General features: G+C 37.5%; 2 protein-coding genes across 3 annotated transcripts in view; both read right to left on the bottom strand.

Moving 5' to 3' along the window:
* The window catches only part of HNF4A (hepatocyte nuclear factor 4 alpha), a 70,238-nt gene extending 67,389 nt beyond the window's left edge, over positions 1-2,849 (bottom strand). Inside the window, exon 1 of one of the 2 annotated variants that reach the window (XM_087929054.1) lies at positions 2,675-2,849. In XM_087929054.1, the coding sequence (XP_087785180.1) occupies positions 2,675-2,726 (52 nt within the window). In that variant the 5' untranslated portion in view covers positions 2,727-2,849. The remainder of the gene's footprint in view (positions 1-2,674) is intronic. The other variant, XM_087929048.1, reaches the window with a different exon arrangement.
* A 2,574-nt stretch (positions 2,850-5,423) lies between these two features.
* R3HDML (R3H domain containing like) lies at positions 5,424-16,907 on the bottom strand. The gene is made up of 5 exons (XM_026697305.2): positions 16,612-16,907; positions 13,963-14,081; positions 12,504-12,636; positions 8,012-8,127; positions 5,424-5,763 (listed from the first exon to the last, which is right to left on the bottom strand). Exons 1-5 carry the CDS (start codon positions 16,870-16,872, stop codon positions 5,631-5,633), a joined length of 762 nt encoding a protein of 253 aa, XP_026553090.1. The 5' UTR covers positions 16,873-16,907; the 3' UTR covers positions 5,424-5,630.
* Positions 16,908-27,200: the final 10,293 nt, after the last annotated feature.

The raw sequence follows: 27,200 nt of genomic DNA, 5'->3' as shown, positions 1-27,200 counted from the left end.
AAGGATTTTTATGAATGATGGATGTAGAAATTAGCTTTAAAAGTGTCGGTTACTATAAATAGTGTTTAAAAGGTGTTATGGGAGAGGAACAACTTTTACCACACAAGACCGAGACTGATTAGAAAGTAGTTTTTAAAATGATAGGCTAAAAGAAAGATATGAAAAACATGCTACCCTGGATGTACACATGAAATTGGCCAATGCCTCAATAATTAAAAGAGATATTACAAATAACAAACAAAAGAGTGACCTGGATCACTTTCCTATAGTGAATTTACAAAAGAGACTTGCTAAAGCTTTAAAGACATTTGTCAAAGAGATAAATAAATAATGAAAAGAAATAAAGTTCTAAGACATTATTTGAAGGGATTAAAGATCAAGGTTATTAAAAGTAGGAATATGAAGTTGGTTTATTTGATCAATGTTAAAACAAATTATGTTATTTAATCTCTGTTAACCCTTAATGACTTTTGCTGATCAGGACTTTTACATAAGAGCAGGGGTGGGATTCAACTGGTGTTACTACTGGTTCAGGGACTATGTTTTGCGCAAAGCAGCTGAGGTTGAAAAAGCAGGAAATAAAGGACAGGTAAGAGCCCGGGCAGGTGAGTGGGCCAAACAGCAGCAAACACAGAACTGGTTCGGTGTTTGCTGCTCTTCAGAGCTACCAGTTCTACACAGCCGAGCAGAACCAGTAGCATCCCACCCCTGGATAAGAGATGGAATACAGAAAGAAGAGATCAGTCACTGTATTTTAAGAGAGAGTGATAAGTTACTGAAATTGTTTATATTTGTTATGAAAAAAGGAGAACTCTTTTCTTTATATGTGTTTCTCTGCTAGATTCTTATTTTTTCTTTGCTATTTTTCTATTTTTTCTTTCTTTTCTCCATTTTTTCTTTTTATTTCTTTTTGTTTGTATTAGTTTTTATCTTTTTAGTTGAAAATTTAAATAATTATATTTAAATAATATTAAAAAAGAACAATCCAAAGGTATAACATATCAGTTGATGATGTGACTTGCAGACAAAAAAATATAACAACACCTTCTACCTTCAGCAACTCTTCCTTTGGCTATGGAACTATGAAGTTCCCTTTCACCATGAGAACCAGCTTCATCCCACCTATATTATATTGTTTATAGCACTATCTATATACATAAAATGGTACATTATAGGTGTCCAATGTTTTGGCTTGCTGGGCTTCATTGAGTGAAGAGGAATTGTATCAGGCCGCATATAAAATATATAATATAATTAATGCAAATAAATATAGTTAAAAACCACATAATAATGTTAAAGTTTACAATCTTATGGGGCCACATTACTAGCTTTCTAGAACTGCATGTAGCCCATGGGCCACAGGTTGGACATGCTTGCTTTACAAATACAAAATGAAATTACAACAACAAGTGTGCTGGGTAGAGACCTCCTACCTGAGCTATATTGAACTCTGAAGAAGGGTGCGCCTTTATGTCAGATGCTCACACAGATCTAAGGTTACAAAAATCCAGATGACCACTATCTGTAGCAAAGTGTTGTGTGAACCAGATCAAGAATAGAGTCCTAGTGGCCAGCAGAAATCTCACTAACTTCTGAGATTCACTTCCAAACAATGCTTTTCCCCAGTAACCAACATAATGTAGGCTCATAAACAAGCATAGTATTATTTAAGTCAAGCTTAGCATTTTGTGATTCATAGTGATTCATAGTGACTAATATCATTTATTAATATAAAATAAGCAATATGCAAGTATTATGAATAACATAACAAAAATCCTTATTCCGGTAGGTTATAACTTTCATGTTTTTTTTAGTTTTGTTGATTAAAGAGATGGTTATAACTTGCCACTGTGGTAAACAAAGGACAATGGGCAAACAAAACATGTATTGGGAGAATCTTTTCTGCACGTGTTTAATTCTCAAGAAATCCATGAGCAAAATAGGACTGGAAAGGGCCCTATTAGTGCATGGGTATGTAACTGAGACAGAAAACTTGTTATTGTTCATCTTTACCAACAAAAAATAAATGCATTATGCATATACATATGGGGTTAACCATTCAGCCCACCTCAGAACTCATAACTGGAAATATAAGCATGACTTTATGCCACCTGAACAGCACAGTGCAGTCCTTCCATATATATCAATTTAGAAATCAGTCTCATTGAGAAAAATCTGCATTCATTTGTTACGTCTCTTTGCAAAGTTTTGTGCGAAGGTTGACATGGTCTCTCTTTCTCTTACACACAGTCATACACACAAGAGCAAGGTACAAATTTCAATACTGCATTTGAAAAGTCTGCTTTTGTTTTCGTCTCAGATCTAAGGTTCCTAACCTCCTTTCCTGCTGGTTTTTCATTAAACTTTTTTTTTTTTTTGGCAAATTCATTCTCACTTCAAAATCAAAATAAACTCAGTTCAAGGAATGCGTGTTCATTTTTCAAGTCAAGGGCAGCAGAGCTGCTTCTCCAACAGACTAAGAGGAAGCCAACTACAGGGAATCCGAGACCACGGACAGCCAGGAAATACGTGTTGGCCTAGCGCATAAGGTCTCCATAGATCAACAACAAACAGCAGGATTTGTCGGCCCTGAGTGTACACAGCTTTGCTCAACCTCTGAGCGTCTCTCCTCAAAAACAAGAAAAGATAGGCAGACAGGAGCCTCTGTACTCACCATATGGAGGGGCCTCCATCTTAGCACTTAGCTGTGTGCTTACATTGACCATTTCTCATCAGTATAATTCTGAAGAAAATGGGAAAGTGTAAAATAACAAGAAAAGAAGCTGGGCAAGGGAGGGAGGGAGGAAGGGTGAGGAAACCTGCCTTGCCTGTTATCTTATTGATTCGCTTAATCAGGCCTAATGTGGGTGGAGATGTTAAATAGTAACCAAGCTAGTATGGAAACCAACTTGCAAGGTGCCGTCTGCCACGGTAGCTATAGTGACTGCTCCCAAGCTTGAAACTCAAACATGACTTTATAGCACACTTTTGGGATTTCCACTGACACCTGGTTTCAGGCCCGAGGTGATTCCCTATAAGGAAAAAATGCTGTCCTCTGGATTCTCCCTAACAAAGCAGCCACAGAGAAGCAGCCCAGAACAGAGAAGCAGAAGGAACTCCCAGGAAGAGGTGTGAATTAGGTCAGTTTTACAGCTGCTGAGACATGGGACATTTTATTGCCCTCACCAAACAAACACAAAGAACAATGGCTTTGTGTGCAGACAAATGCAGATAGATCCCCTTGCTGTCGCTGGGGATAAGCAGCCCACTTCTGTGGCCAGACCTGCATTTGTTTATAGGTAAAGAACAGACAGTGTGAATGAACTAGTGCCAGGCTCTATGTAGTGTGTAAATAAATCAGGGTGTGTACGTGTGTCCGATTGTGTTTACACATGATGGAGGGCTGGTGCCACCTTTGTATTAGTTGCTCTGGCCCATTTTCAATGAGTTTTTATAAAATGTATGTGTGGCATTTCAATTATGCAACCATATACATAGTGCATGCCCACACATGCATACCCATCCATCCACAGGCATATATGAGCAATATAACCAATTTAAACTTAAAATACTGAATAAAAGAATAATAAAAGAATCACATAAAACCTAGAAATTATTTTTAACAGTCAAAGCAGCTGCAAGCAGAACTCCCCTGTCTATATTAGCTTTGATCTTAACAGGGATATTGGGATTTTTTTGTTATGGGATGGTTGAACTTCTGCTGAATGTATATATACAACTTTGATCACAATTGAGCCCAAAATTTATGTTGCTAAGCAAAACTGTTATTAACTGCCTAAATATAGGACCTTATTTTTCTCACCACTTAACTGCATCTTGTTAGATAGGCCCAATGTTCAGTCTGTCAAGATTCTTCTGAATCTTGAGTCTATCTTCTAAAATGTTAGAAATTTCCCCTAGTTTGATGTCATGTGCGAATTTGATGAGTTCTTCTTCTATCTCCTCATCTAGATCATTTATAAAGAAGGCGAAGAGCACTGGGGCCAAGACAGAACCACTGCATGCTTCTCTCCATGTAGATATTATATAATTCTATTCAGGACTACATGCTACGTGCGGTTGGTCTGCTGACTGTGAATCCTTCTAGTAGTGGTATGTTCGATCCCACACTGGAAGGGAGGGAGGGAAGGAAGGAAGGTAGGAAGGAAGGAAGGAAGGAAGGAAGGAAGGAAGGAAGGAAGGAAGGAAGGAAGGAAGGAAGGAAGGAAAGGTTTCTGATGTTCCCTGCCAGATCCCCATAAGGAAGACCAATGGGAAGCTGGCAGGAAGTTGAAAGTTGCTCCTCATCTCATGCTTTTTTGCCCAACCTTGGTCATTCTGTTTCTCTGATTAGGTAAGGAAATATCTGTGAAATGATAACTTATTGGTACACAATAGTGCTTAATCAAATCAAATAAGACAAAATAAGTGTTACATGAATGAGATAAACACAATGTGTGGTGAATGCACTGTTTTAATGTAATCCATTAAACAACTCACCCAAAATATTAATGATTTTACTGAGAACTATGTTCTTTATATATGTCCAGCATATATATAAAATAATCAGTTTGATGTTCTTATTTAATCTAGGAGACACACTTTGGCAAAACATTTGCTATGTGCAAATCAAAGGTGGACTTTTGTCATCACATATAAGTGAAACATTATTGCAAGAGAATGAAATGGCACTTGAAATACATTTTTTAAAAAAATTAAAAAAATCAAACTAATTAGAGTAATTGTGAATAATGGAGGAATAAAAATAATTAGTGTGTTCAATTGTTATTAAAAGCAGAAGAAAAAATGACTATAATAAGAATGAAAGTTAATCAAATATTATAACTTGACTGCATGATTCAGACAAAAGTAAAAATACATTGATGGGGAAGAAGTAGTACATGATTACATTAACTTTAACAATATTCAAACCTTGCATCAATATTACATGTATTGGCTAAAATGTGGTGTTATTTATTGTTACCTTTATATCCCAAAGCTTTCCTCTGGGAGCTCAAAGTGATAAAGAAGGAGAACTCCACTCATTTTAACATAATAGGAATATCCCTGTAAGAAAGGTTACAATGAAAATAATGTGTTCCATGACTGAGCGTGGACTTCAATCTTTATCTCCTCAGTCCAACAGCATAGGCACTAAACTGGTCTCAGTTGTAAATCAGAAATTCTTTTCCTGTTGATTCTTTAAATGCCTCTAGGGAACACCTACATTTACTTGTTAGTTTAAAATTTGCTACTTGATGCCTGTCAAATTGGCTTCCCTCTGTTATTTACAATGGCATAATCCTACAACAGATAAAGAAATCAGATTAAGAATGTAGAATGAACAAAATCTAAGAATTTATTCTCTACTTAAAATTATGAGAAATGCTGGCTCTTGAGCATGTGTATGGGTGTCAAAATATATTTGGAGCTATATTATGGCATAGAAGATTGGGGAAGGGTGGATGGCTAGAGAAAGAAATGTAGAATTTATAAGAATGAAGGCATATTTATAAGTAAATAATTTATAAGTGAAAATTAGACATCTGTTTTGCATTTGGCCCAATCATCTATCATCTCCACCAGTGAGTATCCCTTCCATAATCTCAACACAAGTACACCTGCTATGTTCAGAACCAACCAATTCTGTTGGATTTGAATCCCAAATAACACATGTTGTTACTGCAGGTGCCTCCATAACTGGGTGGGCAGGCTGAACAAGGTTTCCCCATTTTGTAAGGTGCTTCTCCTATCCAGTTGCCCCTGCAAACAAAGAAAAGCAAAGTGTGTGATCAATATTCTTGTCCTGGATACTACCCTAGTGCATATTATCTATCTATTTCTTTCTTTCTTTCTTTCTTTCTTTCTTTCTTTCTTTCTTTCTTTCTTTCTTTCTTTCTTTCTTTCTTTCTTTCTTTCTTTCTTTCTTTCTTTCTTTTTTTCCTTCCTTCCTTCCTTCCTTCCTTCCTTCTTGGTGCCTTCAAGTCAATTCAACTTTTATACTGGTGCAGGCTTTCAGGTTGTTATCTGTTGGGCAGTGTTGAGCTCGAGATTTTAGTGATCATGGTCTGGACAACAAATTTTCTGACATTACATTGGAAACCAGCATTTAACAGCAAATAGATCATTGCCTACATTGCCTACAAAGATACAAGATATAGTTGCTGGCAAAATGTCAGGAAATTTGTTGTCTAGACTACAGTCGCTAAACGCTGACGCCTACTGTTTTCTTGGCAAGAAGAAAATCACAACACCAAAGTGACTCATACAAGACCCTTATGAGCTAGTACTCTATTCAGAATGATCTAAGTAAGATGGGTGGTATAGATAGAAATAGAAATTGATATGGAAATGGAAGGAAGGAAGCTTTATTTCACCCCCTGCCATTTGTATGGGAATTATTTATTATCAGAGAAACTCTTCTCCATGATACCTACACCTCCCTATTGAACAGGATCAATTGTTGGTCATGTTTCACCATTGATACAGACTGGTAGAAAAGCAACTCAAGCAAAAAACAAACCAGAAAAATTAGAGATACTGCTGTCTCTCTGCATTAGGAATAATTAAACATCTTTCCCCACTCCTATAGAAGAGATATTTTAATTTCCCCTTCACTGCAACGTATGCTATATTCTGTCATGCCCTCATACTGCCCTGTCTCATCCTCATCATGTAATTTGGGCAGTTTAAGTCAGGGGTGAGATACGACAGGGTTAACTACCTCGGGATTTACGAGCTTCCCTGCACGCTGGGAGCCGCACGCCTGTAAATCATCATCAGCATGCTGTGTGCAGAGATGCAGCCTTTGAAATAGCCCTCTCTTTCTGCTTTTTAAACTGCAGCTGTGCCTCATTAGGCAGCTGAAATTGAAAAATCAGGAAATAAAGATCAGGTAAAAGCCCGGGTGGGCAGGTGGGCAAAAACATCAGCAGACATAGAACCGGTTCTATGTCTGCTGCTCTTCAGAGCTACTGGTTCTACAGAGGTGGACAGAACCGGGAGAAACCCACCCCTGAAGTGTTCTAGTTTTAAGTATTTTCTTTTTCTCTCAACACCATTTCTGCCATGGATGCAATCTGGCATGCTTCACCAATGATGCAATTGCCAATATGGTCAGTAGTTGGGATATACCCAGCTCTGATGGGTCATTTTAGCCTGCAATGAACATGCTTCTTCCCTTCCAGTCATTAATCCTGGAATCCTCCTGGGACTTTCATGGTCATTTTGGCTTGTGCTGCAAGACAGACTGGACACAACTGGGAACAGGGCCTGAATAACCTTACTCAGGGCCAACAAGACAAACTTCACTGACATATAGGCAAGATTAACAGAGGCAGATCCAGAATAGTACATCAATCAGAGATGCAATGAGCCAGAATAATAGGCAAATTATGGGCTACTTTGAGTATTATTTGTAGAGTTTATTTTCTGTAGTACTGTAATCTGCAGAGTTTTTAAAGCAGTACTGGGAGGCCATACTCTGATAAATTAAGAAATTACAGTATATGAATTGCTCCTTAAATTATAAGATTCCCACAAACTGTATCTTTAAATATGAAGTATATTTGAAAGTATATGATGTTACAAGGATGAACCCTTTTCCCTCTGGCCATTTTCAATCCTAAATAATTCATTGCAAGTTGGTTTCTTTCCTCATGCACTCACATTTTACACAGAGATCCAGATCCAGAGAAGTCTGCACATGTGTTGTAGTCTTTCTGTTTATGCCCCTTCCCTTACCATTTTCCCCTTAAGAATATCTATCAGTTCTCAGAAGGCACTATGGAATTCATCAAGAATAGTTCTTTTATATTCTGTGTTCCACATTGTTCTCTCTATAACCTCATATTAAACCCTTATGCTAAACCTAATCTTGCTCTCTGTCAATGATGAGTCCTCTTTAAAGTTAGCTTTTCTCAACTTAAAACTGAATTGTTGAACGAGGATACCTGTAATTCCCCAGAATTTTGAAAGGTTACCATGTATGACACTCAAATAGGTTACTTACTTGATGGCATAATTGCACACTAAGTAGACTGCTTGTTGCCATGTGTTGCCCCACACATTTATGTTGGTACAAGTGTGGACAGCACAGCCAATTCTGTTGCTGGAAGCCCACACCATCTGTTAGAAAGACATTAACACATTTTTGTAAGAGAGACGTAGATATAAAACCAAAAGAATTTACCAAAAGCAAAGGGATGCTTATCTTTTACATAATGTGAAAGGCTTATTCGACAATGGTTATTAGCCATAAATGGAATTTTTACATGCTCTGGATCAGGGTTCTCCAAACTTGGAAACTTTAAGACCTGTGGACTTCAACTCCCATCATTCCTCAGCCAATTTGGAGACCTCTGCTCTGGATGATATTATTCATACCCATCAGTAACTTTGGGATGGGAAAGCAGTAAGGAAACTGCTATTTAGTGATAACTGATATATATAGTATTTCCTATATATCTATGTCTCCCTTAGTGGATTTCAAGAAGCATTTGGCTACCTGCTCAGGGCCTAGAAAACAGGACTATACAGTTTCTACATTACAGAACTTTGATCTGTCTCAGCTGGACTTTTCCTATGTTCCTTTTATGGTATCCGCTAAAGGTTATAGTCTAGGTCAGCCTTCCCCTAGAGAAGGATGTTCTCCAGATGTGTTGCACAGCAACTTCCAAAATTTACAATCAATGACCATGCTGACTGTGGATAATGGGTGTAAGAAAAGACTGGCAAAGACTGATCTCTTTAACCAAACTTTGATGGACCTTAATAACTAAAAGTTTCCAAAAAGGAAGCTTTGATAATGTGTATGGAGGAAGTATTCTTGCTACCAATGCTTAAAATTATGGAAAGGTGAGGTTACCATCTGGTGGATATTTAGCAACATTTCAACACATCATTCTATTTTTGGACAAGCAGAAATAGGAAGAAAGGACCTGTTCAAAACATATATGAGTCAAGTATTGCTGGTACCTTCTTTTATTTATTTTTTTGTAAAATTTATTGGCTGCTTATCTTACATCAGAGTAACTCTGGGCAGCCTACAATCATAAATAATAAAGAATATATGGAGCTAAAAGACAAATAAAATACTACAAAAAGCCAACACTGTGGCCTAATTAAAAGATTGGGTGGGGGAGCAGGATGGGGGGGTTAAATAGTAACATAGAATCCTGTCCCCAGATAGAATTTTATCTCCATAGGAGTTTAGCATCAGAATATAGTAGAGACTGACAACTCCCCCTCCCCCCCCCCCAATATTGGAGCCAAACATTACAAGACAGTTGACAAATATTTCATTTAAATCTGTATGAACTCTTAATTCCCTTGAAGTAGTAGGAAATACTACTTGAAGACTGCCAACAATTTTAATAGCCACAGTTCCTGAGTCTCTGTGGCGCAGTGGTTAGTGCAAGCTACTTCTGCAGCCAGCTGCCTACAATTTGGCAGTTCAAAACCCACCAGGCTCAAGGTTGACTCAGCCTTCCATCCTTTCAAGGTGGGTAAAATGAGGACCCAAACTGTTGGGGCAATATGCTGACTCTGTAAACCGCTTAGGCAGGGCTGTAAAGCACTATATATATAAGTCTAAGTGCTACTGTTATCATTAACAGCTTGATCCTCATATGTTTATGAATAATGTCTTTCTGTGTCTTGAAGAACTTTACCCTGCAGTTTACTTTGTGTGAATGGACATAATGGACTACCAATCTTAGCCATATCCCTTTTTAAACAATACCATTCAGGGGGAGGGGGGGGAAAGGTATAAAATTGAGCTGTGAAGACAATCCTAGCCATTAGAAAGGAATTATTACTGGGGAGGGGGAGAACATTTTATGAATATTTCTAGTGAAGGGCTCCACTTGCTATAAAGCAAGTGACATTTGGCACCTACCGTGTTTCGTTTCTTTTTCTTTTTTCTTTTTGTAAGAAAAACTGAAAGCAATGGATGAATTACTATTCCATTACTATTGTTTACCCCTCAAAAAGTGGAAAGCCATGGTAGAAAACTACAAGTGGAAGATGAAATATGTGTTGCATAAATTCCACAAACAGTACAGGGAGATTACACAATAAAAGTTTTTCCTGTGTGGACTCTAAGAAAAAGGAGGTCTAATACATTAATTAATGTTGGGGTATTTTACTTCTGCTTTAAGATGGAGGGGAAATATTTGCTGATCCACTTTGGGCAACAAAGTAGCTTGAGTCTGAGGCCATTTAATATTATCTCAGAATCGTATATACTACATATTCCTAGGTAGAAGTTTGCATGCATGTTTTCAGGACATTCTGTGGATTTTAGGCACTTTGCCTTCCTCAGGTTTAAATAGAGACAGTTCAAGTGTTCACAGAGAAAGAAAAATAATATCTGGAAACGGGAAGAGTAAAAACAGGATTGCCAGATGATTGAATAATTTGTGCTACCAGACATAAGAATAAATGAATTGTCTGTGGAATATGTTCATCAAATTGGCCATGTTCTTGAACAGGAGCATAAAATGAATAGTATTAATGTCCTAAATCAATTTTGGTTAGGGACAGATCCTGATACACAGCCGATCCAAGGTCCTGGATAACAACGACAGAATCCCCAGTTATAACTTCAAAAAGGGCAACTATGATCTTATAAACAACAATCTCTGTTCCCTTGATTGGCAATTTCTATTCAGTGCATACAATACTATAGAAGACCAATACAACATATTTTTACTTGAAGTCAAAAGAGTCATCAAACTATATGTACCAATAGCAACTCCAAAAACCAGAAAAAACAGATTACCCATAACAATAAGGAAGCTTCAATCCAAAAAGAAATCACTTTGGCGGAAAAACAAATCTGGTCATGTTGCCAACTTCAAAAGCCGATACAAAAATTTCTGCCACCAGATAAAGACTGAAGGCACCAATTAGCACATTAAACAAGAGGAATACCCTTCTTTGCACCAATTCCACCCGTGCTTTCTACAATTTTGTAAATAACAAACTAAAAGACTCAAGGACCATCCCACCCCTGAAAGGACCTAATGGTAAAGACTGCAATGATGACACCATTAAAGCCAACCTCTTTAACACATTCTTTGGCTCAGTATTTGTAAACAGCAGTGGATCATGCCCAGCATTTCCTAGTCGAACCACAGACAACTACGATGATCTAATATCGATTTTACAGAAGACAATGTTGAAAAAGCACTGTGCAATCTAAAACCATCTCTATCTATTGGACCGGATGGGATATTTGCCTACTTCTTAAAAAAGCTACCCACTGCCATAGCTGAACCTCTAAGCATAATCTTGAAAAATCTTTCAGGACCAGCTCCTTGCCAAAACTATGGTCACAAGCCACGGTCATCCCCATCTTCAAAAAGGGAGTCCCCAGCCTAGTTGAAAATTACAGACCTATCTCTTTATGCTGTGTCACCTGTAAAGTGATGGAATAGAGTGGTCAATGTCTGGAATACTCTACCTGACTCTGTGGTTTCTTCCCCAAACCCCCAAAACTTTAACCTTAGACTGTCTACTATTGATCTCACCCCTTTCTTAAGAGGTATGTAGAGGATGTGCATAAGTGCACCAATGTGCCTACCGTCCCTGTTCTATCGTTTCTTTTATTTTTTATTTTTCTTATATGTATCCATGTATTCATAACTATGTTTTTACTTATTCCTATTATCTTATAAGCAATTGACAAACCAAATAAATAAATAAATAAGGATCCAACCAAATAGACATCCAATTTTTTCTTAAGGATGTCTAGCATGGATGTAAACAGAAATGCTCGAAGTTGTGTTTACAAACATATGGATGATTCTTTCTGGCTGAACTGTGATAATTATTCATCCCCTTTAATGTCAACCTGTTGTTCAAACATTTTTCTCTCAAAGTTGTAGGTGTATAATCATATGATTAAAATGTATCTCCTATGTCCCATTTTTTTGTGATCTCTTTAATGGATAAAGGGGACGGACACTTTGAGATTGAATCGTTTCAACAGCAAATGGACTGCGTCCATGGATCTGCTTCATTTATTTAAAAAAGAGAGCAACTTGTGAATGAATGAATCAATGGAAGGAGGAATGAATTGTCAATTCTTTTTTGGAAATAAAATCTGTGTGAAAACAGTTTATTGAGGTTACAAAATATGTTTCTGTAATGTGGAATGCCCAAAAGTATTTGGCCAATCTGAACCAAGTGGATTTTTCTTAATATTAGAAAATCATCCATTTGTTCAACTTTTTCTGCATGATTACAAGCATTAATATATGCACACGCATATAAGGATCGGTATAAACTAATCTAAATGTCATTTTTTACTCCTTAGGCACAATATTGTTCTGAAATGTCTAGTTAATGGTCTGTTGTGATTTCAGTCTGATGTCAGTATGTTAAAGCTGCTTTTGGAAAACCTGGTTTTGAAAAATGACACAGACAATTTAAACGTAAGTTAAAAAAATAAATATTTATGTAGCTATAATGGCTGTAGACAGAAAATAAATATTTACCTGGGTATAATGGCTGCAAACAGAACCATTACATTTGGAAGGACATCTAGGCTTGCATTCATGGGGATAAGGAAATGTGTAGTGTTGCTTCTCATAATACCAAGATTTTACTAGATCCATCACTGAATAGTACCTACAGAGGATCATACACAGTGCATGAATTATTCATTTCTTTTCATAAGAGAAGCAAAGGAATCCAATATCCAAATCATTTGACAAGGGAAAATGGTATTTGATGCCACACCTACATTTTTTCTCCCCCAAGAGATCAAATATGGGTATCTCTAGAACCAAATATGGGTATCTCTAGAATCCACCACTAATATCTGCAATTCCAACACAACTAGACAAATAAACTGGAAAGAGATAGATAGATAGATAGATAGATAGATAGATAGATAGATAGATAGATAGATAGATAGATAGATAGATAGATAGATAGGATTGCCTGGCTGAAAATCCTTGCAGCCATCCTTGGCCCACGCCATTGTTAGGACAGCTCAGCTGCCAATCAAATAGCAGTATTGGACAGAAGTTGTAATTGGGTGGGGGGAGACAAGATGGCTTCTGGGCAGCTGTGCAGTCAGAGGCCTTGCAAAGGAGAGGCTGAATAATAAGAGCCAAAGCCCAGGAGTGAAAGTAAAGAGGCAAATGAAAACAATAGGAAAAGAGGCTGCAGCTAAGAAAAATGGGAAGAGAGAGGAGTTTATTTCTTTCCCTCAGAATGACATGAGGCAAAAGTTCTTCAGTGGTTTCCCTCAGCTGGAACAAAGATTTGGAAGAAGACAAGAAGAGTCCAGAAGTCCAGCCAGGAACAGGCAAGGAAAAATGATGAATAAAAGCAAAAAATTTTTTACAGAAGTACAAAGCAGACATTAAAGAATTTATAGAAAGTACTTAAAACAGAAAATAGTTTTATTAAGATTCACTTCTACAATGTTGTAGGCATTTATAATTTACAATTTCTTGTTTTATTTGTAAGCTTTCCTTTTCAAAAAATAAATCTTCTCCCCCTCCCACCTCTACGCCTCCAAAAAATTAGGAATGGCAATATGCCACATCTGCTATCTTAGATGGGAAAATAAAAAAAAAGTCCTTTGCTTAATATAAACACTGAAGAATTCACAAACTGCTTTTTATGATGCCATGGAAATGAAAAGGAACAGCTGGAAATGTGCCGAGGAGTGTGAATACTATAGCTATGCTTCCCACAAAAAAATCTTAAAGACTGCACTGTGTGTTCTGTGCAGCCACAGCACCTTTATGAGATCATAAAGAAATGCATAGTCAGAACACCATAATTGATTTATTTGCTAAGGTTACATAGGACTAAATAGAGGTGGATTACCTTGTTCATCTGATTTTTTTTTTAATGAAGCAACTTCTCTGGAATTCTGTAAAAAATTGGCTCCATTTGACATCACAAAACATCAACGCATTGCTGAAAGACACTCCTTACCTGCCAGAGTGTATGGCAAGGTTTTGCCCAATCAATGTCATCAGTTGGGGAGGTCCATGTTCCCATAGGCATCGTTTTGCCCATGCTTCTGCAGATCTGGCTAGCCTCTCATCCCATACCTTCCATGAGAAATGAGGAAAAATAAGAATAATAAAAAAGCAACATACAACAGGCAGTTGACTATAATGTAGATGATTCATCACCCCACCTTAGACTTCTTGCATGCTGCAAGACAAAGGAAATATGGGAAACATAAATTAAATATGGCCTGAAAGACAATGTTAGTATGAGTAAGATTTTTTTTTCTCTTTTGGAGTCTATATTTCTTTGGGTATAACTTGGCCACTATTTGCAGTTGGCTGACCCAGAACTAACTAACTTACTTACTTACTTACTTACTTACTTACTTACTTCTGGAAAACATTGATATATACAAAGGCTCTCAACAATAAAGATTTATTTCTGAAGAACCTTGATAAATTAGTGAATCAGGGAAATGCTTGGACTTCATTAAGGCATTTGACAAAGTAGATCACAGCTTTCTTCTTGATAAGTTAGAACTATGTGGGATAGAGAGTACCACTATTAGAAGGATTCACAGGATCCTGCCTGCCTGCTTACCTACCTACCTACTGGCTACCTACCTACATGGATGACAAGAGATTTGGATTTGGATTGCTTGCTTACAGAGACATTTTGAATATTATGCTGAGAATTGCTGGTAGTAGGTTGCCTATAGTAAGTAATATAATTCATTTTCAATTGCTTCATTTCAGGCTGAGGGCAGAAAATTAAATATAATTTTAATGGATTTTAAATCATCTAGCTAAAACTGAGTATGCCTGGACATCTATTTAGCATACTTTCTTAATGCAAGCAGACTTTATGTTTGAGAGAAAAGGACCTTTCCTTCTTTTTCCTCCCTAGCACCAAGGCTATCCTACCATATTAGAGGTCACCAAAATATGCAATTATTGTCCCCAATATTACCTGAGCATCATGCATACGCCTTTAAATTAATGTGGCCCTTTTGTTAAGAACACCTGTTATTCTACCTCCAGCTCATTTTACAGCTATTCCTCATCACTGCTTCCAGACTCATAAATATGGAATATATGAATCCAGTGCCAGATGTTAAAGCATACACAAACAAAAAGTAGGACATGTACTTTCAAATTTGATTTTAAAACATTAAACTGAATAATCATTGCTTTGCCATATTACTTAAAAGTTTCAAAAATACTTATAAGGTTTCTCTAAGGTAAGAATTTTTCAAAAACATAACTCCCAAATGATTACTGAAAAAGATGATATACTGCTCATGTATCTTCAGAAATTTCCCTTGCTACTTACTTGTAGTTACTTATGTAACGCAACATTTTTACACAAACATAACTTTAAAAAAAACACCTTAAGTATGCTGATGGAGGGAGTGCTCATATTTGGGGTGGGATGGGATGGAATAGAATACAAGTTAGAAGGGTCATTTGAGGTCTTCTAGTCCATCCCCCTGCTCAGGCAGGAAACCCTATACCATTTCAGACAAATGGTTGTCCAATCTTTTCTTAAAAACTTCCAGTATTGGAGAATTCACAATTTCTGGAGGCAAGTTGTTCCACTGATTAATTGTTTTAACTGTCAGGAAATGTTTAAGTTGCTTCTCTCCTTGATTAGTTTCCATCCATTGCTTCTTGTCCTGCCTTCATGTTCTTTGGAAAATTGACTCCCACTGCTTTGTGGCAACTCCTGAGATATTGGAACACAGCTATCATGTCATCCCTAAGCCTTCTTTTTATTAAACTAGACATACCTAATTCCAGCAACCATTCTTTATATGCTTTAGCTTTCAGTCCCCTAGTCATCTTTGTCACTCTTCTCTGCATTCTTTCTAGAGTCTCCACATCTTTTTTACATTGTGGTGACGAAAACTGGATGCAATATTCCAAGTGTGGTCTTATCAAGGCATTATAAAATGATATTAACACTTCACGTGATCTTGATTCTATCCCTTTGATATTGCAGCCTATTTGACAAATTGGGTTTCGTGCAATTCTCTAAATTAAAACAAAGCGTTTGTATATTGCATGAACCAGTTACACCACTTTTTTCTTTCCCCAAAGACCAAGTTGTCCCAGCCAGAAACCATGAGATATTTAGGTACCTAGAAACATAAGGAACTGCTTCCACTGGAACAGTTAAACTTATTCACAATGGGAAGGAAGCTGTTATAATAGGTTGACAAATAAAAGTTGAGAAATGATACTTCACCAAGTATCATCTTTACCAAGTACTGCACTATTGCACCAAGGTATATGAGGAATTTTGGCAAAATTCTGCATCCACTGTTCTTTAGCAGAGGCATCATGCTCTGCTAAATGATGCAGGGCGATAATTATCCAAGCTACAGTGGAGTATCAGGACACTCTTCTGGTAATGAATGTAGATAACCAGGTGTGTGAGCATGTATAGACTGGTATATTTTGTTTAGGTTATTAAAATAGTTTTTCCAACTTAAAAAATAAAGCTTTGAGGAATTGGCAGAACTTTTCCACTACACCTCAAAGGAGCTGTCCATCAAACAATCAATTTACAGTTTATGTTTTCTCAGTGTCAATGTGTTGTTTCCAATCCCAAGTAGCAAGTACTTACCATATACTCCATGTTGGCAGCTGGAGGAGAAACTTGTGCCCGAACTTGATTGTGATAGCCCAAAAGGACACTCATTTCTCTGGAAAAAATATAACGTTTCCTGCGAATCTTTGATACTCCATGGATAGAAATGTGTCTGGTGTCAGGGCTGCTGGAGGGGTAAAGAAGGTCAGTAGTATTGGGCAGCATGAAGAAGCTTGATTTCTGTATCATCCAGAAGATTAAGCCACTAAAGTAGAACTGCATGCACAAAGGAGTCATTTTAGGATGTGCACACTTTTTCTCTTGAGCCAATGTTTGATTTGGTTAATGCTATCGGTTTGGAGACACCTTCTTGCTTCCTCTGCTTTATGAACCTAAAATAATCACAGACAATGTTTAATTTTTCATTTTATTGAAAACAAGACAAAAGAATGAAACCTGAATTTCACTATATTAAAGACACTTAAAGAGAATAAAGTACAACTGTTTGGCTAATTTGAATTAATCAACTGCTTGAAATTAGCTGTGAAATGTCTAGAAGTGTTTTATCGGTGCTGCTTTTGAAGAAGTATTCCCCTCTCTTTGTCTATCCAAGAATGATATGAAATGCTCAGATGCGCCTGCTAAAGCAATACTAATTAATAGAGTACTTCCAAATCAGTTTTCTGTCTGATTTCACAGTAATAAATTCACTAAACAAACCTATTACATAAACTGAAGTCACAGTAGGCAAAAATGTAAAACAAGAAACATGTAAAACGTGAGTTAAGAAAATGCAGAGGCTAATTCTTATACATAGGGGAATAAAATCAGCTTCTCATTCTTTTTTAACCCTAGAAAAAAACTTATATTTCTTAATAAGAGGACATTCCCCAGACTACATACCTTGAAAGTTGTGCCAAGAACAGCTGAGAACTGTTAGTTGCTTCAGCAGCAGTTAACTCAAAAAGTGACCCTTACAACCTACACACAGACACATGTGGCAGACAGATTTAACACAGCCAATTCCAAGAAGTCTTTGATGGCAATCAGACACAAAATCTGCATTTGAACTCTTGCCTTGGAGAAAGTTTTAAAGACTGAAAAGTGCTCAACTGGGCAATTTATGACTCTTTCCCTGTGTACACATGGCTTTGTTTCTACCACGTATCACTGCTTCTTAAGAGTTATGAGATTGGGAAAGCTGCAACGGCTATCCAATTAATACATTAACAGTGCAATCCTATACTTTTCTACTTGGAAGAAAACCCTAACTCTATGGAAGGTAGAAATGGGTCAGGAAAACAGGAACAAAACTCATTTTCATCTAGATTTAGAAAGGTAAAGTAGAAGTACTCAGGTAAGCCATTTCAAATTGAGAGATCTATGTTCCAAATTCTTAGTTCATGGCACCACTACCATTTGCCCTTGACTCCAGATTGATAATATTGAGATGAAATAGTCCCACTAACTGGAGCAACTGTATTGCTTTTACTTAATCTCTTTGTGAAAAATTACCCATATCAATATCTCCATACCACTGGGTTTACCCAAAACATTTATGTTATTTTATTTTTATTTATTTTGATTTGTCAATCGCTTACAAGATAATAGGTATAAGTATATACATAGTTATGAATTCATGAAATGGATACATATAAGAAAAATAAAAGAAACAATAGAACAGGGACAGTAGGTAGGCACATTGGTACCCTTATGCAAGCCCCCTCTTAGGAAAGGGGTGAGGTCAATAGTAGAAAGTCTAAGGTTAAAGTTTTTGGGGTTTGGGGAAGAAACCACAGAGTCAGATAGAGTATTCCAGACATTGACCACTCTGTTGCTGAAGTCGTATTTCCTGCAATCAAATTTGGTGCGGTTAACCTTGAGTTTGTATCTATTGCATGCTCTTGTCTTGTTATGGTTGAAGCTGAAGTATTCATTGACAGGTAAGTCATTGCAATGTATGATTTTATACACCATATTTAGATCAGACCGAAGACGGAGTAATTCAAGGTTTTTTAGGTCTAGAATTATCTGTATCTTAGTATGTTCTGTGAATCAAGCCAATATAGTTTATAAATAATGTTTCTCATTTAACATCTTTTGGAACCATATCAATAATTTTGAAGAAGATGGATGCTGTAGTTTCAATCTATGATTATTAAAGCTGGTTAACACTTTGCATATTATCTGAAATGAACTGACTCTGGTTTAATCAACAAACCACAGTTAACTGTTAACCTTCCCTAAGGCTAGAGTCCAACTTAGAGTGAATCTTAGGATTTTTTTTTTTAATCCATCAGTTGCCGTTCAAATTCCTTAAATGACTTTGTAGGTAAACCTGAGCCACCCTTTCTAGGAGAGCTCGGCCTGTGGAAGGATGTAGTAAGAATCTTTGGCTGGCTTTGTTACCATGAGGTAAGCCCTTAAAACAGCTTCAATCCATGTTTGGTAAGGTTCACCATTTGTCTTCCTCCACCATTTCTCTTTATCTACTTCATCCCCCTCAACTCCTTTGTAAACCAGGAGGAGTTTGAGGAGCCCTGCAGGAGGAGATGCTATTTGAATGCAACATAATCCAGAACCCCAGCTTCCCACTCATTCAAACTGGATCCATCAGCTACCTAGTGTGGACTGATCTAATAAATCCAGCATCCCTATAGCTGAAGGCAGCACCAGAGACCTGAAGACCACCAGAAAGTGATCTGACAACGACATGGGAGAGAAACAGAAATCTCCCACAGTATCAGATTATACTTGCTCTGAGAATAAAACTAAGTCAGGCATATGTGTAGTGAGTGCCCTGGATGACCTGGGACAGGCACATAGTGTCATGTTGTCCATGAGCTACTGCATAACCAGATAAAGCAAGTTTTGGGGAAGTAACTTGGCAACAGAATCAAGGAACTTGGCCAAAGAGGATGCTACAAAGCCAGAGACTGGTACAGTAACAAGAGTCCAAACTGAATCTAGAGTCCAAGTCAACAAACAGGGTCACACACCAGTGATGGGATTCAGTTTTTTTTTTACTACTGGTTCTGTGGGTGTGGCTTGGTGGGCATGGTGTGGCTTGGTGGGCATGGCAGGGGAAGGTTACTGCAAAATCCCATTCCCTCCCCACCCCACTAACCTGCTTTCCAACTCCGTTCTCCTGTGCAGGGCAACAAAAGAAGAACCAGCCAATCAGCAGAGAAAAATGGGGGTGGGGCCAGTCAGAGGTGGTATTTGCCGGTTCTCTGAACTACTCAAAATTTCTGCTACCGGTTCTCCAGAACTGGTCAGAACTTGCTGAATACCACCTCTGTCACACACCCATTTACCTCCAATGATGAATGCCATATCTTCACCCTTTCCCTGATGTAATACCTGAAACCCAGTCAGGCAAATGAGAGGGGACTCCATCCTCTTGAGCCAAGCTGGATTTCAATAATGTATGCCAGATCAGCAATCTCACCTGTGATCAGACCTGGTGGCCTTATTACAAACTGACTTGATGCTCTATGAGATTTTATGTTTGTCAAAATATTGAAAAAATTGCTTGCAGAACCAGTGCTGGTATTCCCATTTGATAAAGCTTATTTTTATGTAGAATTATTTATTTATTAAATGTACATGCCACTCCTCTCATCAATAAGGTAATATTTACAATACAGTTTGAATAGTCCTTTTTATGGTCCATTGGACATAATTAAATTTATTAAAACAGATAATCCCCAGCTTACAACCACAATTGAGCCCAAAATGTCTGTTGTTAAATGAGACATTTGTTAAGTGAGTTTTACCCCATTCTATGACCTTTCTTGCCCCAGTTGTTAAGTGAATCACTGCAGTTAGTAGTTAAGTGAATCTGGCTCCCCATTGGCTTTGCTTGTCAGGAGGTCACAGAAGGTGATCACATCACTTTGGGACACAGCAATAGTCGTCAGTATGAACCAGTTGCCAAGCATCTGAATTTTAATCACATGATCATGGGGATGTTCCAAAGGTTTTCCAACTGTGAAAAATGGTCATGTCACTTTTTTCAGTGCCGTAACTTTGAACAGTCACTAAACGAATGTATCTTTTCTTTTCAGTATACTGAGAGCATTTGCACCAAGACAAATTCCTTGTGTGTTCAATTACACTTGGCCAATAAAGTATTCTGTTCTATTCTATGAATTGATGTAAGCCAATGATTACCTGTATGTGTTTCTTGGGAACTCATTATTTTTATTTTTTCTATCTTAAGCAATTTACTGTTTTAATGTAGTCTGAGTCTGGTGTGCTTGAATACATGTGCTCCCTCCTTCTGTTTTAAAATCAAGGCATTTACTCCTCACAACTCTTTAAAAAAATGTCAGAATTTTTTGAACTCTGTACTGTAACTCAATTCTACTTATATCATCTTGTATTTTATACTGTACATTTTGTAGAACTTTTAGATGTTTTAAATCAGTGGTGTCAAACTCATGGCATTGTCATGTGACAGATCATGATTTTTTTCCCTTCGCTAAACTGGGCGTGAGCATGGCCAGCGCATGACACATCTGGCCCGCAGGCTGCAAGTTTGACACCCCTGTTTTAAATAATTCATAAGCATCCAGGAAGAACAGTATTTATATTATGATTTATCTCCTCTATTAGGAGAAGGGCAATAGAAATTCAGGCAGACGGGTGCAGGCTACCAGGCTTCTAATCCTATCAAGCAACATCCACTTCAATTTCTAAGCATACTTTAGTTTTCATTTGATTGAAATGGGCTGGCCTTTGAGGGGCCCAGTTCTGGCTGTCACTGCTTTAAAGCAAGCTGACTTAAAAAGCATCCTATAAAGAAGATGTGTCTCAGGCACAGTTTGAAAGAGCTCTAATGAGCAAACCCACCCCACCCCAGAGATGTATTCCAGGAATTGGTAGGTTTTGCATCCCTGATAGATGTCTTATCCTGCAGTCCAGACTCCCCATTTTGCCAAAGCACACGGTATCTGCAGAGAAGACCTTCCAGTGTGCCAAAAAGTACACACAATTAAACTGCTGTCAGCAAAGGAGAAATCCCAACAATTGTCTCTAATGTCTAGATAGACGGAGAAAGAGAAAGGGGAGATAAATGTTTGGGCTAACCAAGACCTTTCATACAAATATTAATCCTTCCAATAGTACTTGAAAGGAAAAGCAATTTGGCTTCTAATGGACAAGAGCTGGCAAGATCAGAAAACTGTTCCTGCTGAATCGAAGCAAAAAAAGCTAGTCCAACAATCTGCTTTTGGACAGCCTGACAGATGCTTCCAGAAAGCCTATGTGCACCAGGGCAGGAAAGCAAATATCTCTTTTCATATTCCTGTAGGAAAAATGTATCTTCTAGAATAAATAAATTTCTTTTGCAAAGCATGAGAACAGTATCAGATTAAAAGTCAATATTCAAATGTGTAACCAGGGTAATGTATGTATTCTTTTAGTCTACAGCCTTTAATTTCTCTGCATTTCACCACATGCACCCCTTTGATTTCTATTCTAGTACAGTCAGAAATAGTGTTTGCTTAAAGGCACTTGCAGGATAAATAAGATGAAATTTCCTGAGATTATATGTTGGAACCTGCAGGGGATGGTATAGTACAGTGATGGCGAACCTTTTTGGGACAAGTGCCCAAAGTGCACACACACCTGTGCATCCGCCCTGCCCCCCACACATGCGCCCCGCCCCCTGCATGTGCCCCACCCCCATGCATGCACAGTAGAAACCCAAAGACCAGCTGGCCGGTGGGAGGTGTGCGGGCATGCACGGATGGTGCATGTGCCCACAGAGAGGGCTCTGCCTGCCACCTCTGGCACGCATGCCATAGGCTTGCCAACACTGGTATAGTATTAGGATTATTCTCCTGGGCAGGGGCCTCTAAGGTCCCTTCCAACATTTTGAGTCTGTAATCATTATTGATATCACTTCTTTTCTGAATCTAATCAACACAGGAAAATTATGTTTCCTAGCCAGTGTTTCCTCTGTTATAGCTAACGGACTCCTGTGATGAAGCATAGTCTATATGCACTCAGAACCACTGAAAAAATGTGGAAAAAGTTAACTCTGCTGGAATTGTAAGAAATAGTACAGCATGTAAGAAACTTGGTTAAGCCACAGTGGAGGTGAGTGGGACTTGATGACTTCATCAAAGAGATCAAAATTATCTTCTTAGGAACTACCAGGCAAGTAACCATTCATAATCTAGTCTTGATGGAAAGATGGCTACAAGAAAGTCAATTAATCATGAAATTGTAACAAAAATCAACAAATAGATAATTCCTGTGTTAGCCAATGTTTTGTGATATGTCGTCATATATATTGTTCCTAAAATATGATGAAATTTCAGTTAGTACCTGGAGAATTAAAGAGTTCTTGGAGGCTGCCTAGATAATTTTCTTAGCATGGCTTTTCAGAAGTGGTTTGCCATTGTTTCCTTCCTAGGGCTGAGAGAAAGTGACTGGCCCAAGGTCACTCACCTAGCTTTGTGTCAAATGTGGAAATATAATTCACAATTTCTTGGTTTCTAGCATATGATCTTAATCACTATACTAAACTGCCTTTCCCAATCTGAAAACAAATAGATATTTTCATTTAATTGGACCTAAAAATGATGACATTTCAGCTAGTACCTGGAGAATCAAAGAAATAGCCAAGATACTATACAGTAAAAAAACAACTGATGCCAGGATATGAAAGGATACTGAAAGGATACATAAACAAAAGATAATATTCTTTTGAAAAGCTTATCATCATCATTACTACCATTATAAATAATGATTTTAAAACATTATGATTCTCTAATTCTTTATGTATTGTATCTTCTATTCAATACAATAATCCCATAGTGTGGGAATGATTATGTTTAGTTAGCAAAATGCTGTCCTCAACTTCTGGCCATTGTCCATGTAGTCAAATGTCAGTCAGGAATAGCAATAGTACCTAGACTTATGTACCTCTTCACAGTGCTTTCTAGCCCCCTGTAAGCAATTTAAGAGTAAGCATATTGCCCCCAATAACCTGAGTTTTCATTTTACCCATCTCGAAAGGGTGGAAGGCTGAGTCAACCTTGAGCCTGGTGATATTCAAACTGCCAATTTGCAGGCAGCCGGCAGGCAGCAGAAGGAGCCTGCACTACTGCATTCTAACCGGTGCACCACCACAGCTCCTAGTTTGCAGACGACCTGCATGACATATCACTAAATGGCATGTGCTAGTTTCTAAACCAAGATCCTTTCAGATGGAACTGATTTTCATTTTCCTAGGCTGGCTAGACAGGAAAGACTATCCTACTGCTGTTGAATCTTGAGTAAGAAGTATCTGTGGTTGGCATGTTTAGCTTTGCTTTCCATTAGCTTTCAAATCTGAAGCCATAGAATACTCCCCAGAGGCTGTCCTGACAGGTTGGTTTCAAATCCATTTTTCTGGAAAGTACACAAGATGGTCACTTGGGGTTCAAATGATATGAGGAGCTACAAAACCTGATTTAAAGCCATGTGCAAAGGAAGAGTAAAATGATAGTGCATGTTTGTCAACCAAGCTTTGCCTGGGTATAGCCCAGAGGTGGTATTCAGCAAGTTCTGACCAGTTCTGGAGAACCAGTAGTGGAAATTCTGAGTAGTTCGGAGAATCAGCAAATACCACCTCTGAGTGGCCCTGCCCCCATCTATTCTCTGCCTCCTGAGTTCAACTGATCGGCTGGGTCTTCTTTAGTTGCCCTGCACAGGAGAACAGAGCTGGAAAGCAGGTTCGTAGGGTGGGGAGGAAATGGGATTTTGCAGTAACCTTCCCCCAGGAATGGAAAGGGAATGGAGATTTTACAGTAACCTTTCCCTTCCATGCCCACCAAGCCATGCCCACAGAACCGGTAGTAAAAATTTTTTGAATCCCACCAATGGTATAGCCCAAAGAAGGAGAGTTTAGCATCAAAACTTGCATTTATCATGGTTACATATTTGAATATTGAAGTTTAATCTGATACTGTTTTGCAAAAGAAATGTATTTATTCTAGAAATATCTATGAACGTCAGATGCTGGCAAAAATAAGGAAGATGCACTCACATGCTACTTGTGAATTTCACAAAGTTGTCTGGTTGGCTTTTGTCACAGATGATTAGATATGCCTTTCATCAGATCTGAGTTGTTATTTAGCCACATGTGGACAGCCAAAGGTTGCCCATGCAGATATTTACTCATCATTGCAATCCTAATTATATTGCCTATGTAAATACTTGGAAAGCAAGTACTTTCATATTTTGAAATTAAAAAAAGAAACAATTGTATATAGGGATTTAGACATACTTTAAATTCTGTTCAGGATTTTTTAGAACAAGAAATTACATTTATAACATAGAAGGATATTAGTTGCTACATGCTGTATGTGTCACCTAATACTTTATCTTTGTGTGAAAGAGAAAATGTTTGTGTTCTTCCAAAAGCCCTATATAGGTAGTATGTACTTTTTTTTAATATGAGCTCTTCCAACTCAATAAAGCTGTTATTATGTCATGCCCTCACATTGAAGGTTTTGTGACACCACCACTCCAGGGTTCTGTCTTTGTGAGGAGGATTCAACTAATTTTGAGTAAACAAAACTTGTAAATGCCAACCTGCAGAATAACTGCTCTTACCTAGCATTGACAGTTGGTAGCAGATTTGTAGAGGAATAAGTCCTTTAAGCATAACTGTGACTTAAAGGAAAATATTCGTCCTTTTTTGTAGAAAGAAACCTACAGGTAAACCAGGTCAAGGTGATAAGAGAGTGTTCCTATCTAGTGTGCCAAAATACTATTTTGTAGTCCCACCAGTCTTTGCTTGTCTTCCAATGTTATCAACTTTGCTTGCTATGGTATTTATATATACACTAGTGATGTAACACTTTTTCTTGCCATGTCTCTTGATGTAACACTTTTTCTTGCCATGTCTCTTTTTTGTTCTTCATTCGGTCTCTCCAGTAAGCCTTCATGGTGTAATCATTTTAAAAACTGCCATACTGCAAAGCAAAGTATCATCTTTCAGCATTATATTCTCTTTCAAAAAATATAAGTAGATACTGAAATATAAGTAGATACTTTATTACTATGCAATAAAAATGGTGAATATCTATAACTGAGTGGTGCAGAACATTCTGGCTACAGAGACTAATAAGGAACACCTTACCTTTCGTATTTTATGATTGGCTATACCCAAAATAGCACCCATTTTATGACAATACCCAAGACATGCCCTTAAAGTTCTGTATGTTACACCAGGCCTAAAGAGTGAAGGAATATTTTGTTTCTATGACTTAGATTTGCCCTGTAGCCCTTGCAATGTTTTACAGCTTGATTTTATGCTTATTTGGTCCAAATAATCTCAACTTTATTTAGTGGGACTTACTTCTAACAAAGCTTATTTCCAAGAACTTTGACCTGGCTTCCTTTGCTGGCAAATTCCATTATGCTTCTGCTGTCTGTGGATTGCAGACATGTCATCATCATCCTTCTATGTCAACCATTGAACTTGGAACAAGAATATGTTTTTACATATATGATTTTGGCTAGCGTTGTTTAAACTTTCAGGTGATTCTTCTCACCACCACCCCAAACCCATTGGCAACGTAGACAATAACAGTTGAGTTTGTAGGATTGTTGTATTGATAAGGCCCCTGAGTATTTGAAAATATTGTCTAACTATTAAGAAAAAGGTATATTAATTTTATTACTATACATATAAAATGCAATATGCAAGGTGTCCTCCAATATCTAGTGTTATTTCCGAGAACCAAATTTGTTTCCTTCAAAATATTTACTGTTAATGATTGTTTGAATATATTTAAAATAATACAGCTTCAAAAAAAAAAAAGGAAATGTAGTCCTCAACAAAGAACTATAGTATCAAAATAAAAAAAATCATTGTTTGTTCCTTTGTGATGGTCAAGCCCCACTTGATATATCAATGTTACCATCAGGTACCACATTTTAGGAAGGTGACTGGCAAATTGGAATATATCCACAGGAGAACAATCAAGATTATATGATGCTTGAAAGAAAAGCCTGGGAAGAAAATTTGGAGGTTTAATCTGAAGACTCCAGGGAGACGTGATAAACTGTCTTTGAAGATCTGTCAAATAGAAAAAGAGGCTGAATTATTCAGGGTAGTTCTAAAAGACAAGGAAGTTGATTTTTGACTGGACAGCAGTATTTTTTTTTTAACTAGGATGCATCCTTAAGATTGATGTTTTGTTTATATCTCCATGCCGCATCTTAGCAAGGCAGTACAACAGTCAAGATGAGAAGAAAATCCTGATTTCTTTGCTTTGCTTTACAGACCTGCAAAGATCATACATGTGAGAACTGTAGACAATAAAGTTACCTTTTTATTGTGGCTGTGATTGTGAACTGTCATTAAACAACAGAGTCATTAAATGAGAACTACCTGTATCTCAAAGGATTTTTTAAAAAGCCATAAGATTTTACAAGTATGAACCCCCATAAGAAAAAGTTTTAATTGAATAATACTATAAATTATAAACATTGATAATTTCCTAGTAAAACACCATTCCCCCTGGGGAAGATTTTAAAAATTAATAAGAATCTTGTGGAAATTTATAGGCCTCAATGATGTAAAATTGTGTGTCTGTGAGTTGTTCAGTCACTTTAAA

Source organism: Pseudonaja textilis, chromosome 3 (genome assembly GCF_049901715.1).
Source record: "Pseudonaja textilis isolate UNSWEBS1 chromosome 3, rPseTex1.2, whole genome shotgun sequence".
NCBI lineage: Eukaryota > Metazoa > Chordata > Lepidosauria > Squamata > Elapidae > Pseudonaja > Pseudonaja textilis.
This window is presented reverse-complemented; position numbering and strand designations above follow the sequence as displayed.